The sequence below is a fragment of the Phacochoerus africanus genome, chromosome 9, assembly GCF_016906955.1.
Source record: "Phacochoerus africanus isolate WHEZ1 chromosome 9, ROS_Pafr_v1, whole genome shotgun sequence".
NCBI lineage: Eukaryota > Metazoa > Chordata > Mammalia > Artiodactyla > Suidae > Phacochoerus > Phacochoerus africanus.
In genome coordinates this window covers 116,123,203-116,144,284 of record NC_062552.1, presented here as the reverse complement: position 1 = coordinate 116,144,284, position 21,082 = coordinate 116,123,203, and the positions used below count along the sequence as shown (strand labels likewise).

The 21,082-nt window shown below is 45.9% G+C and overlaps 1 protein-coding gene across 2 annotated transcripts in view; it reads left to right on the top strand.

The window, feature by feature from the left end:
- The window catches only part of FBLN5 (fibulin 5), an 89,068-nt gene that overhangs the window by 1,320 nt on the left and 66,666 nt on the right, over positions 1-21,082 (top strand). For both annotated transcript variants that reach the window (XM_047795325.1, XM_047795324.1), the window contains exons 2-4: positions 4,660-4,714; positions 6,668-6,719; positions 18,262-18,516. In XM_047795325.1, coding sequence (XP_047651281.1) covers positions 4,660-4,714; positions 6,668-6,719; positions 18,262-18,516 — 362 coding nt within the window. The remainder of the gene's footprint in view (positions 1-4,659; positions 4,715-6,667; positions 6,720-18,261; positions 18,517-21,082) is intronic.

Genomic DNA, 21,082 nt, shown 5'->3' with positions numbered 1-21,082 from the left:
GGTCCCCTCAGCTTTCCTCCCAATTGAGAATGGTGTACGAAATACGCAGACTCACCTGCTCTCAAAAGTTCTGAGGACCAGGTATGAGCATCGCAGGATTCTCCAATGTTCCTATAGTTAATTTATTTTGGAGGTTTTTTTTTTTTAGAGTTTCTCATGTCAAGGTGCAACTGTTTGTGACGCCGTGAGAATAGCAGGGCTTGGATATGATTTCATTTTTGGAAAACCATCTCAATTAGTCTGGAGCTCACTTGGCCCCCAGGACCCAGCTGTGCCTCTTCCAGGAGGCTGGGCTTGAATCCGGATTTCTCAGAGGAGACCTGTCCCTGCCCTCCAGCCAAAGGGAATGGGGGAGCCGGGGCAGGGGGAGAAATGGGGTTAGCACGCCTTTTCCACTAGCTCTTGAAAGCCCACAGCCTTCAGTCAGCCTGTTCTGTCTCCAACATAAACGAGACAGGGTTTTATAACCAACCGAAAGGAAACTTCATGTGAAGAAACAGGAAAACATTGAAATTCATAATATACAGCCTGGAAAATAAATTTGTTATTGTTCTTTCATTCCTTCCAGATATAAATCTGGCTGTTGCGAATATCAAAAAACCCTGGGATTTGGCTCTGCACTTTATAAGGTCAGCGCCGTCTCCAGCGTTCTAGAACCTGGCTCCCACAGGCACTCAGATGAAATGAAAGCTTGCGGGCTCTCGGGGTCTTTATTCTTTGGATTGAGGACTAGGTGCCTCTGCTAGCGCCACATCAGGGGGCTGTTTGCCCCGGATGTCACCTTAATTCTGGGGCCCTCCAAGTTCCCAGCGTGGCCGGTTCCTGTGAGCCTTGTGTCGTGGAGTGAGGGAGTTTTGTAATGCACGCAACTCTTTTTTTATGAAGGGAGGGATGGTAAAGTGGGGGTGGACCTTGACGAGGACAGGCCACAGCATCTAACCCGGTCCCAGGTCTGCTGCTTTACTGAGGAAGCCTTTGAGATCGCCTCCTCCAGGAAGCCTTCCCTGTCCCTCCATTTCCTGCCCCCAGCCTGGCTCTCCTGGCCCCTGCTGAGTATTTCCATCAGTGCCCTAAACGAAGTGTGGAGACGTTATCAGTTCATGTGGCTTTCCAACCAGCTCTTCGGCACAGTGACCGGCTCATAGTTTTGTAGTTTTTCTAGAATAGAAAACTGCCTAGAGGGAGTTCCCATAGTGGCTCAGAGGGTTAAGAACCTGACATCGCATCTGTGAGGACGCAGGTTTGATCCCTGTCCTTGCTCAGTGGGTTAAGGATCTGGGGTTGCTGGAATCTTGGTGTAGGTCGCAGATGTGGCTTGGATCAGTGTGGCTGTGGCTGTGGCTGTGGCTGCAGCTCTGATTCAAACCCTAGCCTGGGAACTTCCATTGGCCATAAAAAGAAAAAGAAAGAAAGAAAGAAAGAGGAGTTCCCGTCGTGGCGCAGTGGTTAGCGAATCTGACTAGGAACCATGAGGTTGCAGGTTCAATCCCTGGCTTCGCTCAGTGGGTTAAGGATCTGGTGTTGCTGTGAGCTGTGGTATAGGTCGCAGACGTGGCTCGGATCTGGTGTAGCTGTGGCTCTGGTGTAGACTGGCGGCTACAGCTCCGATTTGACCCCTAGCCTGAGAACTTTCATATGCTGCAGGAGTGGCCCTAGAAAAGGCAAAAAGACAAATAAAATAAAATAAAATAAAATAAAATAAAATAAAATAAAATAAAATAAAGAAAGAAAAGGGGGGAACTGCCTAGTGTCCATGACTGCAAGTAGTAGTTGCTCAGGTAAATCCCTGTTGAACTTAGTAGTAATAGCACCAAATAAAGCTCTGTGTTTACATAGATTTTTAAAAAACCATCATAGCCATTTTTTAGCTATGCCCACAGCATGCTGAAGTTCCTGGGCCAGGGATTGAACCCACACCACAGCAATGACATGAGTCACAGCAGCGACAATGCCAGATTCTTAACCTGCTGAGCCACCAGGGAACTCCCATCGTAACCTTTTTAAAGTATATGGTTCAGGAATGTTAAGTGCATTCACATTGTTGTACAGTCTCCAGAACTCTTTCCGTTTTGCAAAACCGAAATCATATACCCATAAACACCCACCCCCTAGTTCCTCCTCCCCCCGTCCCCCCACCCCTAACATTCATCATTTGGCTTTCTAGCTCTCTTTTTAAAATCTTTTTTAGGGCTGCCCCTGTGGCATATGGCGCTTCCCTGGCTAGGGGGCAAATTGGAGCTGCAGCTGCTGGCCTACACCACAGCCACAGCAACTCGGGATCTGAGTTGTGTCTGTGACCTACACCACAGTTCACAACAACACCGGATCTTTAACCCGCTGAGCAAGGCCAGAGATCAAACCTGCGTCCTCATGGATGCTAGTTATATGTTTCCATGAGCCACGATGGAAACTCCTATCTCTGCAATTTTGATTGCTCTCTGTCCCTCACATAAGTGGACTCTAACAATGTCTTTTTGTGACTGGCTTATTTCACTTAACATAATATCGTCAAGGTTTATTCCCTTTTTCCTGGTGTGTAGCACTGGGAACTATGTCTCGTCACTTATGATGGAACATAATAATGTATATATGCGTGTGTAATGGGGTCACCCTGCTGTACAGTAGAAAATGGACAGAAACACCGTAAACCAGCTGTAATGGAAAAAAATAAAAATCATTAGATAAAAAAATTAATTAAAATTACAGAGTTCCTGTTGTGGCACAGCGGAAACGAATCTGACTAGGAACCATGAGGTTGCAGGTTTGATCCCTGGCCTCGCTCAGTGGGTTAAAGATCCGGTGTTGTTGTGAACTGTGGTGTAGGTCACAGGCACGACTCAGATCCCGAGTTGCTGTGGTGTAGGCCGGCAGCTATAGCTCTGATTGGACCTCTAGCCTGGGAACCTCCATATGCTGCAGGTGCGGCCCTAAAAAGACAAAAGACAAAAGACAAAAAAAAAGAAAAAGTTAATTAAACTAATTAAAATAAAAAGGAAAGAATTATTTTTAATTTTAAGTGTCCAAGTGACCGATACGTGGGCTGCTTTAGCTTTTTGGCTGTTGTGAATAATGCTGCTATGAACACGGGTGTACAAACATCTCTTTGAGATCCTATTTTTGGTTCTCTTGTGTGTATACCCTGGAGTGAAACTGCAGGATCATGCAGTTGTTCTGTTTTTAATTTTTGGATGAACCTCCAGACTGTTCTCCGCAGTGGCTGTACCAATGTGCATTCTCACCCACAGGGCACAAGGCTTCCAGTTTTTGCACGTCCTTGTCAACACTATTGTCCGCTTTATTGGTTGCAGCCCTCCTGATGGATGTGAGGTGGTATCGATTTTGTTATTTAAAAATTTTTTTTTTATTTTTATGGTTGCACCTACAGCATATGGAAGTTTCTAGGCTAGGTGTTGAGTGGGAGCTGCAGCTGAGGCCCACACCACAGCCATGGCGACACTGGATCCCCAGCCCCCTGAGTGAGGCCATGGATCAAATCTGCACCCTCGCAGAGATGTTGGGTCCCCAGCCCTCTGAGCCACAATGAGAAGTCTTTGATTTTGTGTTTTTAAAGCTTATTGGTGACGCTCATTGGATAGAAGCTTGTGAGCCATGGAGAGAAGTCGTCACAGGCTCAGTGGTTGGTGGCTTGTGATGAAACAGTTTCTTGGCACCTCCTGCTATGTGTCTGCTATGCTCCTTCTTCTCGGGGTGCCCTGGGTCCCTGTGTTCTCTCCTCCATCAGGGCCTGTGTGAGACGTGCTCAGGATCCTGAGTGTTCCCTGCGACACCTCTGTTCCCTGGAACTCACATGCTTTATGTTTGTACGTTGTTCCGCTTGTCATCTGAGGGTACGGTGGCTACTTCATGCTGTAGTCATTTGAGAATAAAGACTTCAAAACTCAGGCACGTTATCTTGTGTTGGGTAGAAGGCCAAGCAGCTGGTCATAATGTTTTTACCACCATAGTGATGGGTATTAGATTGGTTCTTTGATACAAATAAAGCAAAACCCTTTCTTTAAAAAAGGCCATCTAGGGGTTCCCATCGTGGTGCAGTGGTTAATGAATCTGACTAGGAACCATGAGGTTGCGGGTTCGATCCCTGGCCTCACTCAGTGGGTTAAGGATCTGGCATTGCCGTGAGCTGTGGTGGAGGTCGCAGATTCGGCTCGGATCCCAAGTTGCTGTGGCTGTGGTGTAGGCTGGTGGCTACAGCTCCGATTAGACCCCTAGCCTGGAAACCTCCACATTCTGTGGGTGCAGCCTTAGAAAATACAAAAAGACAAAAAAAAAGCCATCTAGGAGTTCACTGGTGGCTCAATAGGTTGAGGATCTGGCATTGTCAGTGCTTTGGCTCATGGTAACAGCTGTGGCACAGGTTTGGTCCCTGGGCCGGGCACTTCTGTATGCCCTGGGCACAGCCCAAAAAATGCCGTCTAACACATTATCCCAAAGTATGAAACCAGCGGAAGAGGTGCGGTTCTGTTTGGGATGGTTGGGGCATCTGGTGTGTCCCCCGCTTTTCAGGAGCGCACCCCATCTTCAAAGATAAGCATGAGGTGGATCCGCCAGTGTAAGCATGCAGGGAGCGTGAGACGCAGTTACCCCAGACCTGACTCCTGGAAGCGTCCTGGGCATTGATGTCAGTTTCCTCTCCTACAGGATACTCACGGCCACCATTCTGGCGCTCTGTCTTCCAAGTCCTGGGGATGCGCAGGTAAGACTGTACTTTGGTTAATCATCAGGAAGCGTGTTAAAAACCAGGGTCAGGGGGCCCAACCACGCATTTTGGAATCCAGGATAGTGTAGTTTACCTAAACTGAGCTCTTTATGTATAGAGATTAAAGCTGGGGCTCAGGGAAGTTGAGACTTGCCCCAGGTGGCATAGCTTAAAAATGGCAGGGCTGGGACCTTGGTGTCCTGACTCCCAGTCCAAGACTCGTCTGATGAGATCATGCTGCCTCATTTGTGTCCCTCGGGGGGTCTTGAATGACCTTAAGTGTTAAAATGTCGAAGATGTGCTAGTGTTTCTGGGGGATGGTGGCCCCGTGTGCCCGAGTCCCTTGTGGCCCATGTGTGTTCTAGAGACACGCAGGCCCCGCTGGAGGAGGTGGGCAGAGGGAGGCCGACGTGCGGTGTGCGGTGATTCAGCCCGCAGCCCATGAGGGCCCACCTCTGGGCCCAGCGCCCTGGGAGGAGTGTGAAGCGGGAGCTTAGGCTGTTGGGGGCTGCATGGAGGGGCCTGAAGCATCCCTGATGTTACAAAGGCTTGGCCTCAACCCTTGAGAGATGTGGGCAGATCTCTCCTGAGAAGCTCAGGGCCACTGCTCTGTGTCTTCAGCTCAGAAATGAGAGAAGCCCCACTCCGAGCAGGCCTGAGGGGCTGCAGGCCGGTAGGAATGCTTTTTCCCTTTGTATTCAGAATTTTGAAATATATTTCATTGGACGTAAAAGGATCTTGGGAAGAGTAACAAAGACTTAAATCTGGGGGGACCTTGGCATCCTCTAATCCAGCCTTGTGGTGACAGCTAGAGACATGTAGCCCCGAGAGGGCCATGGTTAGAGCATAGCGTTTACTGCCCTATAGACGCTTTATATGCAATAAAAATGTAGTCCTTGCAACCACTTGGAAGTAAATACGGTCATTCCCATCTCACAGAGGAGGAAACTGAGGCCTAGACAAGGTATGCAGGGAGTAGAGGCTAAGTGAGAATTTGAAGGCAGGCAGTGGGCTTGAACCCACACCTGCCCTTAGTCGGTGAGCCAGGCCTGCTGCTCAAGTCTCCTGGTTTCCTGAACATTATGACACAGCCTTCTGGCTCATCCACCCCATTTCTTTTGCCCCAACGCCCTAAGATGCCTGAACCTACTCCCAGGAATACAGCTAAACCTATCATCTCTACAGACCAACCCATAGCTCGGGGAACACTGAAACCCTACAGCCGGCTGGGGGCAGGGCCCTCACAGGCAAAGACACACCTCCCTGACTTGTTCCTATAACATGTCAGCTTCAGGGGTGATTGTCAACCCCACGAGATTTTTCTAAATGCGTGAGATTGTCACTCAAGTGGTACGTGATCCCTCCGACCTTCTGGCGGTCTCTGGAAGCATCTGTGTGTCATTGTCTTCTTGAGGTCTAAATGGAAGAATTTCCCCAATTCTACTTTCCTTAGAAAGCTGATGGCATCACTGTGTAGATTTATTTTATACACAGACCTTGAAACCGGGTAGAGGATTTTATAGGGGGCAAAGAACTCATGCTGGGTGCCGAGAAGGGATTAAATAGCATCCAGAGAAAGACAGTGGTTGCTCTGAAAGCAGCCACAGCCTCTCCCAGAAAGGGATGAGCAGGGGGCGGTTTCACTGGGTGGATCCCAATGTGATTATTATTTTGCTCTTCATAACTAGAACAGGAAGAGCCCCAATAACCATCTGCTAAAAATGGGCATTTTCATGCAATGATGCAGGTACTTAAAAAGTAATGCTAGGAGTTCCCTGGTGGCTTAGTGTGTTGGGGATCTGGCATTGTCGCTGCCATGGCACAGCTTGGATCCTTGGCCCGGGAACTTTCGCATGCTGTGGGCATTGCCCCCCCTCCAACAGAGTAAAAAGTAAGTAAAATAAAGTAAGTAAAATAACCTCTGCTTTTTCTCTCTCTCCTTTCCTGCAGCAACAATGCACTAACGGCTTTGACCTGGACCGCTCGTCAGGACAGTGTTTAGGTAGGAGGCCCCTGAAGATCCTTTGCTGGGTAGGGTGCAGGGACGGCCCCATTCAGGGCCGTTTCTCTCTCTCAGCTGTCATTCAGTATCGTCAAATCTGTATCCTCCTTGCCCACGGAAGAAAACAGTGCACAGAACGGTGGAAACCAGTGATACCCTTCCACGGATCGCTTTGTTTGTGTCCAGCGCTGAGCAAGCCCTGCTCCAGGACAAAGATGAGCAAGAATTATCTCCATCCTCAAGGGGCTCTCCATCTGAGTCCGTTTCCTAGGCCACTGCCCCAGACTTAAGGAGCTTAAACAACGAAGATGTATGACTGCACAGGTGCAGAAGTCAAAAGCCCAACAGGGGTTCTACCAGGCCAGCGTCCCAGTGTCAGCGGGGCCTTATGCTTTTTTGGAGGCTGAGGGAAGAGTCCATGTTTTTGGTCATGTCGTCAGCATTCAGTTCCTTATTTTTTTAAAAGCATTTTGATTATAGTGGATTTACAGTATTCTGTCAATTTCTGCTGCACAGCAAAGTGACCCAGTTTTTTTTTTTTTTATACTTTTTCTCACATTATCCTCTATCATGTTTGATCACAAGTGACTGGATATAGTTCCCTGTGCTATGCACTGGGACCTCATTGCTTATCCACTCCAAATGCCATTGTTTGCATCTATTAACCCCAGACTCCCAGTCCCTCCCACTCCTTCCCCCTCCTCCTTGGCAACCACAAGTCTATTCATGCCCATGAGTTTGTTTCTTTTCTGTAGATAGGTTCATTTGTGCCATATACTAGATTTTAGATGTAAGTGATATCATATGGTATTTGTCTTTCTCTTTCTGACTTACTTTGCTTAGTATGAGAGTCTCTAGTTCCATCCATGTTGCTGCAAATGGCATTATTTTGTTCTTTTTTATGGCTGAGCAGTATTTCATTGTGTATATGTACCACATCTTCTTAATCCATTTCTCTGTTGATGGATATTTAGGTTGTTTCCATGTCCTGGCTATTGTGAATAGTGCTGCTTTGAACATAGGGGTGCATGTATCTTTTTGAATGAAAGTTTTGTTGGGATAGTTGCCCAGGGGTGGGATTGCTGGGTCATATGGTAGTTCTATGTATAGTTTTTGAGGTTCCTCCATACTGCTTTCCATAGTGGTTGTACCAATTTACATTCCCACCAACAGTGTAGGAGGGTTCCCTTTTCTCCACACCCTCTGCAGCATTTGTTATTTGTATACTCACTAATGATGGCCATTCTGACCAGTGTGAGGTGATGCCTCATTGTCGTTTTCATTTGCATTTCTCAAATAATTAGTGATGTTGAGCATTTCTTCATGTGCCTGTTGGCCATCTGTATGACTTCTTTGTTTTTTATTTTTATTTTTGTCTTTTTGCTATTTCTTTGGGCCGCTCCCGCGGCATATGGAGGTTCCCAGGCTAGGGATCAAATCGGAGCTGTAGCCACCGGCCTATGCCAGAGCCACAGCAATGCGGGATCCGAGCCGCATCTGCAACCCACACCACAGCTCACGGCAACGCCGGATCGTTAACCCACTGAGCAAGGGCAGGGACCGAACCCGAAACCTCATGGTTCCTAGTCGGATTCGTTAACCACTGCGCCATGACAGGAACTCCTGTATGACTTCTTTGAAGAAATGTCTATTCAGGTCTTCTGCCCATTTTTCTATTGGGTTAATTTTTTTTTTTTTTTTTTTTTGCTGTTGAGTTGTATGAGTTGTTTGTATATTTTGGAGAGGAAGCCATTATTGGTAGCATCATTTGAAAATATTTTTCTCCCATTCTGTAAGTTGCCTTTGTGTTTTTTTTTTTTCCTTTGCTGTGCAAAAGCTTGTCAGTTTGATTAGGTTCTATTAGTTTATTTTTGCTTTTATTTCTGTTGTCTTGGGAGACTGACCCTAGAAAACATTTGTAAGGTTGATGTCAGAGAAAGTTTTGCCTTTTGTTCTCTTCTAGGAGTTTGATGGTGTCTTGTCTTATGTTTAAGTCTTTAAGCCATTTTGAGCTTATTTTTGTGCATGTGTGAGGGTGTGTTCCACTTTCACTGATTTACATGCAGCTGTCCAGGTTTCCCAGCACCACTTGCTGAAGAGACTGTTTTTTTTCCCATTTTATATTCTTGCCTCCTTTGTCAAAGATGAATTGACTGTAGGTGTCGGGGTTTATTTCTGGGTTCTCTCTTCTGTTCCATTGGTCTCTAGGTCTGTTTTGGTACCAATACCACACGGTCTTGATGACTGTGGCTTTGTAATACTGCCTGAGGTCTGGGAGAGTTTTGCCTCCTGCTTGGTGTTTGTTCCTCAGGATTTCTTTGGCAATTCTGGGCCTTTTATGGTTCCATATACATTTTTGGATTGTTTGTTCTAGTTCTGTGAAAAATGTCGTGGGTAATCTGATAGGGATTGCATTGAATCTGTAGATTGCTTTGGGTAGCGTGGCCATTTTTACAATATTAATTTTTCCAATCCAGGAGCTTGGACTATCTTTCCATTTCTTTGAATCCTCTTTAGCTTCCTTGATTTTTTTTTTTTTTTGTCTTTTTGTCTTTTTCCTAGGGCCGCACCTGTGGCATATGGAGGTCCCCAGGCTAGGAGTCTAATTGGAGCTGTAGCCGCCAGCCTATGCCAGAGCCACAGCAATGCCAGATCTGAGCTGTGTCTGCAACCTACAGCACAGCTCATGGCAACACTGGATCCTTAACCCACTGAGCAAGGCCAGGGATCGAACCCGCAACCTCATAGTTCCTAGTCGGATTCTTTAACCACTGAGCCATGATGGGAGCTCCTTCCTTGATTAATATTTTATAGTTTTCAGCATGTAAGTCTTTCACCTCCTTGGTCAGGATTATTCCCAAGTATTTGATTTTTTGGGGTACCATTTTAAAAGGTATTGTATTTTTGTATTCCTTTTCTACTGTTTCATTGTTAGTATACAGAAATGTGACAGATTTCTGAATGTTAATCTTATATCCTGCTACTTTGCTGAATTTGTTGATCGGCTTGAGTAGTTTTTGGGTTGAGTCCTTGGGGTTTTCTATATATAGTATCATGTCATCTGCGTAGAGTGACAATTTTACCTCTTCTCTTCCTATTTGGACACCTTTTATTTCTTTTGTTTGCCTGAATGCTGTGGGTAGGGCTTCCAATACTATGTTGAAAAACAGTGGTGAGAGTGGGCATTCTTGTGTTGTTACAGATTTTAGCGGCTTTTCTCCACCGAGCATTATATTTGCTGTGGGTTTGTTATAAATGGCTTTTATTAGGTTAAGATATGATCCTTCTATACCCATTTTGGTTAAGAGTTTTTTTTTTTATTATGAATGGATATTGGATTTTGTCAAATGCTTTTTCTGCATCTATTGTGCTTTTTGACTTTTTAATTAATGTGGTGTATGATGTTTGACGATCCTTGTGAACCCAGGATGAATCCCACTTGGTTGTGGTGTACGATCGTTTTTTAATACATTGTTGGATTCAGTTGGCTAAAATTTTGTTGAGAATTTTTGCGTCTATGTATCAGAGATATTGGCCTATAATTTTCTTCTTTGATAGTATCTTTGGTTTTGGTATTAGGGTGATGGTGGCTTCATAGAATGTTTTTGGGATTCTTCCTTCTTCTTCAACATTTGGAAAAGTTTAAGAAGGTGTAAGTTCTTTGTAAGTTTGGTAGGATTCACCTGTGCAGCCATCTGGCCCTGGACTTTTGTTTGTAGGAAATGTGTTTTTTGTTTTGTTTTGTTTTTGTCTTTTCACGGCCACACCCGTGGCATATGGAGGTTCCCAGGCTAGGGGTCTAATCGGAGCTGTAGCTGCTGGCCTACACCACAGCCACAGAAACACCAGATCCGAGCCACATCCGCAACCTACACCACAGCTCATAGCAATGCCGCATCCTTAAGCCACTGAGTGAGGCCAGGGATGGAACCTGCAACCTCATGGTTCCTAGTCGGATTCATTTCCACTGTGTCACGACAGGAACTCCAGGAAATGTTTCTTATTACATATTCAATGTCATTTCTAGTGATCGGTCTGTTCAATTGATCTATTTCTTCTTGACTCAGTTTTGTCGGGCTGTATGTTTCTAGAAAGTTGTCCATTTCTTCTAGGTTGTCAAATTTGTTGGCATATAATTGTTCATAGTGTTCTCTTATGGTTTTTTGTAATTCTGCAGTATCTGTTGAGATTTCTCCTTTTTCATTTCTTATTTTGTTTATTTGAGTCCTTTCCTCTTCTTGGTGATTCTGGTCAGAGGTTTGTCAATTTTGTTTACCCTTTCGAAGAACCAGCTCTAGATGTGATAAATTCATTGAATAATTAAAAAAAAAAAAAAAAGAACCAGCTCTTGGTTTTATTGATTTTTTTCTCTCTGTTATATTGATTTCCTCTCGGATCTTTATGATTTCCTTCCTTCTGCTGATTTAGGTTTTGTTTGTTCTTCTTTTAGATGGTAGGTTAAGTTGCTGATTTGAGATTTTTTTCTTTTCGTTTGAGGAAGGCCTGTATTGCTCTGAACTGCTTTTGTGGCATGCCATAGATTTTGAAAGGTTGTGTTTTCATTGTTATTTGTCTCAAGGTATTTTAAAATTTATCTTTTTTTTTTGTCTTTTTGTTTGTCTTTTCTAGGGCCGCACCCATGGCACATGGATGTTCCCAGGGTAGGGGTCGAATTGGAGCTGTAGCCACCAGCCTATGCCAGAGCTACAGCAACGTGGGATCCGAGCCACGTCTGTGACCTACACCACAGCTCACGACAACACTGGATCCCTAATCCACTGAGCGAGGCCAGGGATTGAACCCGCAACCTCATGGTTCCTAGTCTGACTCGTTAACCACTGAGTCATGACGGGAACTCCTAAATTTACCTTTTGATTTCCTCATTGACTCATTGGGTTTTTTAGTAGCATGTTGTTTAGTCTCCATGTAGTCACTTTTTTCTCATTTATTTTCCTGTGGTTGCTTTCTAGCTTCAGGCCATAGTGGTCAGAGAAGATACTTGAAATAATTTCTATACTCTTAAATTTGTTGAGGTTAGTTCTGTGCCCCAGTATGTGGTCAATCCTTGAGATTGTTCCATGTGCACTTGAAAAAAAAAAAAAAGCGTGTTCTGATTTTTTTTGGATGTAATGTATTGAACATGTCAATTAAATCTAACTTTTCTATTGCATCATTTATGATCTTTGTTGCCTTATTGATTTTCTGTCTAGAGGATCTGTCCATTGATGTGAGTGGGCTGTTAAAGTCTCCTACTATTATTGTATTCCGATCAATTTTTCCTCTTAGGTCCATTAGTATTTGTTGTATGTATTTGGGTGCTCCTATATTTAGGGGCATTTGTATTGATGAGTGTAATCCTCTTCTTAAATAGATTCTTTCATCATTAAATAGTGTCCTTCTTTGTCTTTCTTCATGGCCTTTGTTTTAAAGTCTATTTTGTCTGATGCGAGTATTGCAACTCCTGATTTCCTGTCTTTTCCATTCATATCAAATATCTTTTTATATCAGCCCACTTTCAATTTATGTGTCCTTTGCCCCAAGGTGAGTCTCTTATAGACAGCATATTGTAGGCTCTTGTTTTTTCATCCACTGTGCCAGTCTATGTTTTTTGTTTGGAGTATTCAGTCCATTGACATTTAAGGCAGTTATTGATAAATATGTATTTATTGCCATTTTAACCTTCTTTTCCAGTTGATTTTATGTTTTTCCTTTGTTCCTTTCTTTTTTTGGGTGGATGACTTCCTTGTATTTTATGCTCATGTCTTCTTCTTTTTAGTTTTTCTGAATTTATTGTTTGGTTTTGATTTGTGGGTATCCTATTTTTCAAGTATCTTAACCCCTTCCTATACCTGCTTGCTTTAGCTTGATAGTCATATAGGCTCAAACACACTCTAAAAAAAAGAGTCTAGATTTTCTTTCTACTTTCCGTCCCCACATTTTATGATTTTGATATCTTTTTTAGGATCTTCATATTTTATCCTTTTGCTGTTCCTTCTGTTTGTCATTGCTTTTACAGTAGTTTTTTTTTTTTTTCCTTTTAGATCAGTATACTGGCTTATTTAAGTGATTATTTTTCAATCGTGATTTCCTCCATGCTAGTTCTTCTTTTTTATTTAGGGGAGCCCTTTCGGTATTTTTTTTTAGAATGGGTATAGTATTGCTGTACTCTTTTAGTTTTTGTTTTTTGAAGAAATTCTTTATTTCTCCTTCCATTTTAAATGATATCCTTGCTGGGTAGAGTATTCTAGGCTGCAAATTTTTCCCTTTTATAACTTTGAATATATCTTGCCACCCTCTTCTGGCCTATAGTATTTCTGTAGAGAAATCGGCTGATAGCCTTATGAGGGTTCTCTTATAATTCAGACTTTTTCTCTTGCTGCCTTTAGAATCCTGTCCTTATTTTTAGCTTTTGCCATTTTTATTATAATATGTCTTGGTGTGGGCCTGTTTGGGTTCAACTTGTTTGGGGCCCTCTTTGCTTCTGCATCTTGATATTTCTATCCTTTAGATTTGGAAAGTTTTCCACCACAATTTCTTCAATTATATTTTCAATCCCCTTTTCTTTTTCTTCTCCTTCTGGAATTCCTCTTATGCATAGATTGGCCCATATTATGTTATCCCATAGATCTCTTATATTGCTTTCATGTTTTTTCATTTGGTTTTCTGTCTGCTGTCCTGATTGTGTGATTTCCATTATTCTATCTTCCAAGTTACTCATTTGTTCTTCTGCATTATTCATTCTGTTCCTTGGTGCCTTTAAGTCAGCTTGCATTTCTGCAAATGAATTTTCTAATTTCTCTTGGCTCCTCTTTATATTTTCTAGTTCCTGTCTAAAGTAATCTGTGTTAAGGTTTATATCTGCTCTTAATTCCTTCAGTATTTTAACTATCTCCTTTTTTTTTGGTCTTTCTTCCTTTTCTAGGGCTGCTCCCATGGCATATGGGGATTCCCAGGCTAGGGGTCTAATCGGAGCTGCAGCCACTGGCCTACACCAGAGCCACAGCAACGTGGGATCCGAGCCGTGTCTGCAACCTACACCACAGCTCACGGCAACGCCAGATCCTCAACCCACTGAGCGAGACCAGGGATCGAACCTGCAACCTTATGATTCCTAGTCAGATTCGTTAACCACTGCACCACGACAGGAACTCCTAACTCTCTCCTTTTTGAACTCAATGTCTGTCAGACTGCAGAGGTCTCTTTCATTGTTTGCTCCTTCAGGGGAATTTTCCTGCTTTTTTAACTGGAAATGGTGCCTGAGTGTCTTCATTTTGCTTGTATTTTTCTTATTCTGTGGGTTTAGGGAAAACAACTACTATAGTCTTGAAGGTCTATTTATATGTGGGAGTGCCCCTGGATATTTTGTGAGAGCTTTCCATTTATTTTTGGTATGAGGGCTGCTTTTGGTTTGGATGCTTGCTGTCTCTTTCCTCAGTGTGTGCAGGCTGTTATCCCCTTGATAGTGTGCTATGCATGCTTCCTGGGAGATGGAGGCAATGGGCAGGGCTAGTAGCCAGTGCCTGGTTGCTGGGCCCTTGACAATGGCAAGGACCTGCAGGAAGGTGGTGCAGGCTGCTCCTAGTTGCAGAGCTCTGGGAAGTGGCGGTGACCCTCAGGCAGGTGTAGGTGGCGCCTGGAGCTTTTGGTAGTGGCAGTGGCAGAGTGTGTGCATTCCCAGGGGAGTGAGAATAGCAACCAGTGGTGCTTGGTTGCAGTGCCCTCCTCTGTGCCAACCTTTGAGGTGACTGGGGCTGCAGGTAGTGGCTGTTCATGGACCCCTAGTGGTGGTGGGCTATGCCCACCTCTGGGGTCTGAATTGACCATGATGGTTTGCCCCCTGCCACCTCTAGACCACAGAAGAGGTGCCCCATCATGCTTAGCCCATGCAGGAGGCACCGCTACCCATAGCCTGTACAAGAGGCACCTTGTTGCCCATAGCCCTGCCCTCCAAGTGTCTGCACCTGCACAGAGAAAGATATTCCTATGGCAGTCCGCCCTTCCTCCTCTCGCCCTCCCCAACAATGGTGCCTTGCTTCTCCTAAAGGCCCATACCTCTTCCCTGGTTTCCTCGGCTGTGGCTCTTTGCTCTCCAACCCTTGATGCAATGCTCCCTGGCCCTTCAGGCTGTTTCCCCACAACCAACCCTAGTTTTCTTCCTGGAACCGACCTCCAGAGCCTAAGTCTCAGCGCCCAGCCCCCTTCCAAGCATCTCAGGCTGTTGTGTCCTGGGAGGTGGTACTGAAGGTCTATGCTGCTCTCTCTCTGCTTTGCCCTCCTCCGTCCAGCTGCTGCACTTTTCCCTGAGGCTTTGAGATCCCTCGTTCTCGGCTGATCTCCCCGTCAGTTAGGTGGCCTCTCAGGGTGTGTGTTCCTTTTCTTTTTCACAGCTCCCTCTCAGGAGAGCTAGTCCTGTCCTGATTCTTGCTCCCTCTCTTTTTTTCTACCCAGTTATGTGGAGGGTTTCTTGCCTTTTTTGGAGGTTTAAGGTCTTCTGCCAGCATTCAGTGGATATTGTGTGTGAATCGGTGTACATGTAGGTGGGTTTTTTTGTGTGTGTGTTTGTGTGTTTATGTGAGAGGGTAAGCCTCCTCCATCTTGGTCCCACCCTCCAGGTTTTATTTTTTAAACTGAGATAATTGACATACGACACTGTAAGTTTAAGGTGTCCAACGTGTTGCCTTGATACCCTTACATATTACAATGTGATCACCACTATGGCTTAGCTAACAGCTCTGTCACATCACATAATTACCATTTCTTTTCTGTGGTAAGAACATTCAGGGTTTACACTCTTAGCAATTTGCAAGTATATGATGCAGGATTGTGAATTATAATCACCACGTGGTACATTAGCTCCTGAGTACTTACCCATCTTCTAACTCGTAGTTTGTACCCTTTGTGTTTCCCCATTTATTCTACCTGGTGACCACCATTCTCCTCTTTATTTCTATAAGTTTGGCTTTTTTGGATTCTACATATAAGTTACATAACACAGTAGTTGTTTTGATCTGACTTATTTCATTTAGCATAATGCCCTCAAGGTCCATTGGTGTTGTGGCAAATGGCAGGTTTTCTTTCTACTTAAGGCTGAAAAATATTCATACTACTATTATTATATTATATAAATGTATATGTGTATGCATATCTGTATCTGTATCTATCTCTCCCAGATCTTTATCCATTGATGGACACTTGGGTTGTTTCCATATCTTGGCCTTTGGGACTAATGCTTCAGCAACATGCAGTACAGATATCTCTCCTCTTTGGATATATACCCAGAAGTGGAATTGCTGCATCATAGGGTATTTCTAGTTTTAATTTTTTTTGAGGACCCTCCATCCTGCTTTCCATTGAGGCTGTATTGATTTATATTCGCACAGAATTCAGTTTCTTGCAGTTGTAGAACCAAGGCCACTGTTTCCTTGCTGGCTGTTGGCTGAAGGCCTTTCTCAGGTCCTAGAGCCCACCTTCTCCCTTGGCTCAGGGCCCCTCCTCCGTTGTTAACGCCTGCAAGTTAAGTCCCTCCCATGCTTCCAGTCTCTTCTTGCCCTGTTGTCTTGTCTCTGACCAATCCTTCTGCTCCTTCTTCTACTTCTAAGTATTTATGGGATGCCATTGGGCCCACCCAGATAATTCAAGTAGTCCCCCCATCTCAAGGTCTAATTCTCATCCTGTTCTGAGGACATGTGGGGGCTCTTCTCCCAGCATGCCATCTCATGGGAAAGGCAGACAACATGGAGGGAACTGTACAGGGTGGAGTAAAGTCACTGTCAAGTTGAGATGAAGGCAGTCAGTGCTGCAGAAATAGGGGAGAGGGAAGATCTCTGGTGGCTCAGGTCATTGCCATGTCATGGGTTTGATCCCTGGCCTAGGAATTTCTGCATGCTACGGGGCTGGGGATCGGGGGGAAAGGAGTAGGGGAGAGAATGAGGCCTTATGTCTGGTGTCAGTAAAGAAAGCCTTCGTGGAGGTCACGTTTGAATTAGGTATTGAAGGATGAATAGGATCCTGAGAAATGGCATTTCAGGTGGTAGGAATGGCATATTCAAATACCAGGGGTAGAAAAGACATTCAGAGAATAGAATAGTTTGTTGTGGATGGCGCATAGGGTATAGAAAAAGAAAAAGGCCCTTACTTTGGGGATATATTTAGCTTTTAAATTGTTATTATTATTATTTTGTCTTTTTAAGGCCGTACCTGTGGCATATGTAAGTTCCCAGGCTAGGGGTCACATTGGAGCTGTGGTTGCCAGCCTATGTCACAGCCACAGCCATGCGGGATCCGAGCCACGTCTGCGACTTACACCACAGCTCATGGCAGTGCTGGATCCTTAACCCACTGAGCAAGGCCAGGGATCAAACCCACATCCTCATGGATACCAGTCAGGTTTGTTACCACGGAGCTACAACGGGAACTCCTAAATGATGTTTGATTTACACTGAATCATTTGTAATCTCGGAGTTTAGGGTTGAAAAGAATGACACGTGGTGAGGAAGCTCGTGGCTTGCACGTTGACTTCAAGTCAAGGGGGTTGAGGATGTGCCAAGGGACGCAGAGGGGGGTGGCAGCCATCTTTTCTGGCCAGTTTTAATGATGACTGCAGGCTCGTGGCTGGAGACCGGGGCTCCACGTTTCCCTTTCCTGGGGTGGGAGTTGGCAAGAGTGTCTCTGATGAGATGAGTGGGGTGAGCGGTCAGGACTCAGGCCTCTCTTGCCAAGCCTCTGGCCCCCTGTGGAGCAGAACCCTAGACTGGTGAGAGGCTCCAGCAGGTGGGATCAGGTCAGCTGCTCATGCTGGCACCCCAGTTCAGGCCTCAAAAAGCTGGTTTTCGAGAAAACCCTGCCCCTTTACGGCCCCGACTCTAGGCAAGACAAGCAGAGCACCAGCCTGGCTGGAAATGGGTCTTGTTTGTCAGCACAGCGTGAGCTGACTCTCAAGTGAGTCTCCACTTTCCTACCATATAACTAGCCCTTGGCCAAGCTTTATCTTTCTGGATGCAAGGGATGCTTTCTCCCTGCCCAGCTGTTATTTGGAGTAGAAGTGTGTGCAATTATTATGCCTGCCCCGGTGTTTCTCAGTATCGTATGGGCACCCCAGATAAACACTCTTAATTTTAATGGTTCTATATTTATTTTTATTCTTACCTTCTATTTTTGATAATTGATAGTGTTTTTTTATTTGCTGTCATCCTGTAAGATTGAAGAAAAAAAATATGCTTCCTTGGGTTTTCAGTGTGGGTTCATGTAGAGAAAAGGATGAAGCGTGTGACAGTGTGGGTTTTTGTAGCTGTGGGCCAAACATCATGACATTGGTGTTGGGTGGCCCGTGTTGGGGTGACACCTGTCAGTTTGATTCAATTCAGCCAGTGTTTGCGGAGTGCCTGCCAATGATGAGCCGGGAATGGCCCTCCGTGTTTGGGAGCAGATGCTGGTAGAGAGTGTTTTAGGGTCCTTCGTGGTGCTCCTGGTACAGAGCTCTGCTTACACACGCACAGCGTGGCCGGAGGGCCACTCACGCTTGTCCTTTCTGTGGTCCTTTCAGATATCGATGAGTGCCGGACTATCCCCGAGGCCTGCCGAGGAGACATGATGTGTGTTAACCAAAACGGCGGGTATCTGTGCATCCCCCGAACGAACCCAGTGTACCGAGGGCCCTACTCCAACCCCTACTCCAACCCCTACTCAGGGCCGTACCCAGCAGCTGCACCCCCGCTGCCAGCTCCAAACTACCCCACGATTTCGAGGCCTCTCATATGTCGCTTTGGATACCAGATGGATGAAAGCAACCAGTGTGTGGGTGAGTAGCCCAGCGTCCTAGGCTTTCTTGCCCCTCTGCTTGGGGATGGCAGTGCCCTCATCCAGCAGGTCCACCAGATGGGATGTCAGCTGCTATGCAGGGCGCTGGTAAAACAGCATACATCCTATGCGGTTCTTTCACTCTCAGTGGCCTGTGTCTCTGGGTACCCTCCCAGCTAAGAAGGAGTTTAGTTTCACTGGCACTTCTCCAGAAAGCCAATTTGCTTTTTCGCTCTTCCTTCCTTTCTCTCTTTCTCCCTTTCTTTCCATCCTTCTATCTATCTATCCATCTATCCATCATCTCTCTTTTCATGGCATCTATTTTCTATCTATTTAAAGACCAAGCGCATATTTTCTCTCTTCAATAACAAGTATATCTGGTCAAACTTAGTGAGTGATTCCCAGAGAGAAGGCTCTTCAACTCCACTCACCCTTGAGTGGAGCACCGGCTCCTTAGGTAAAGAAGCCTTGAAGGCTAAGACCAACTCTTCTGGAAAGAAGGTGGGTTCCTTGGGTGGGGACCAGTGTTCTTTTGCCCAAAAGGAGCCTTGCTGCTGAGAGCTCATGGCAAGAGTAGACCTTGGGGAAGAAGGGACACCATGTGCCGTGAGGTCCCCAGGCTAATTGGCAAGTGGTGTGTTGGGTGCCTTGTTGGCCAGTGTGGCCTTGGCGGAGACTTGGGATCTTCCTTGCTCACTTTGGCTCAGGGTGGACCAAAACCTTGCCACTGGTCTAGAGTGGTGAGGGCCCCAAAGTTTTGTGGTCATGCACCCCATCTGCAAAACCTTTTTGAACCAGGATCTTTACTATATGCATATTTATAAATTACACACATGTCCTGTGTTTCTAATATGGCTTGAAAAGTATAAAGCCTACGTAAGAGATAGAAAGTTTAAAATTTAAATTTCGATGTGAGCAAAATAAATGTGAATTGAAATTCTAATATCGCCTTTCTATACCCTGAAAGATTGGGAGGCCATCACTCGGCTTAGGGAGATTATTGTTGGTCCTGTTTCAGGGCTCAGTAGATTGAGCCATTATCTACTGTTAGAGAGGCTGTGTTGGTTATTTTGTATTGTCTTCTGTCTGTTCATGCAAATGAGTGTGCATTTCCATTTGACTCCATGGCAATAATATGCAAACCAGTGTCTTTCAGAGCTAAGAGGGAAAACTGGATACATCTTAACCAAAATTTTCTGTTCTCACTAGTCTCAAGGGGAGGGATGTCTGTGTATGGGGGGGGGGGGGCAGGGGAGAACTGGTTGGTGGTCATTTGGAATATAAATGAGTGTACCAGGGGAAGATGTGTGGCACCCAGTCGAGCTGAGCCCTGGACTGAAGCGCTGGTGGGCAAGATAGTAACACACTTCCTTGTAACCAGCAGGGCAATGGAACGCTGTACCTGGAAGGGACTTGAACAGTCTTTAATGGCAGCCTTTTCATTTGATGAAAAAGAGAACCTGGACTCTACCAGGTTAGGCAGTTGCCAAGGTTGGATGGGAGTCCGGTTCTCCTACTCCCTGGCCAAGTTTTCTTAACTCACCCACCTGACCTCTCTCGTTTGGCAGAAAAGAAATGATCCCAAAGGAAATGCAGAGAAAGGGGGGTTGGAGGTGGAGGTGCTGCTCTTATAGGATGTGGGGCTGGATAAGCCGGGTGGCCCTGTGCAGGTGTTGAGATGAGGAAGGGAGCATAATGACCCATCAAAGTGCTCCAGGATCCGGGAGGGGGCCTCAGGTGGCCGCAGCCACGGGGCAGGCCGCTCCCAGGATGTCCTGTGCCATCCCACAGGCCCCTTTTGTGGAACAACTGGGACAGGCTGTGGGGCTCTCTGAAGGGCCCCCTGTCCTCCCATACCCCGCTTTCCAGGATCCCAGTGCCCTTGAGAATAAGGATGCATCTGGGAAACCTCTTCATCTCCTGGTCCATGTGACGTCATGCAGTTTTATGGCCCCCAACCTGTCCCACAGGAGATGCGGAGCCTCCATCATGGCCCTTTTGTAAGAAGAATACAATCTGGGAACCCCAGTGAGGACTGGCACCAGGCCCGTCCACTTCCAAAAAGCTCAGCATCGGGCATTCAGAAGGCCCGGGTTCTTCCTGCTCACCGCCCCCGCCCCCCCCCCCCCCCCCCCCGCCTGCCGTTTCCTGGTTTACAAGGGGCCTTCTGGGCATTGTGAGAGGGGCAGCGCTGGGAAGGGGTGGGGACAGGCCAAAGGGCAGCAAAGTTCGGAGGCAGCAGGAGAGGGGGAAGGAACCCAAGGAGCTGAGAGGGGGACACTGTTGGGAAGAGAGGTGAGCAGGTTGGCACTGTGCCAGAAGAGAGCACGTCTCTGTTTCCCAGAACCCGCGTCTGATCCTGCAGGAAGCTGCCCTGAGCAATTGTGTGATCAGGCAGAACTGGAAGGCGCTTCTGAAACATGGGTGTTCTGGGAGAGGAGGCCCGCAGCTCCAAGGGGGCCCTCTCCTCCTCTTCCTCCACTTAGAAAATAGTCAACGACAGCAACGACAGCAGCCGTAGTAATAATAGCACTCACTCACGTAGCGCTGCGTGCCAGGATCTTTAC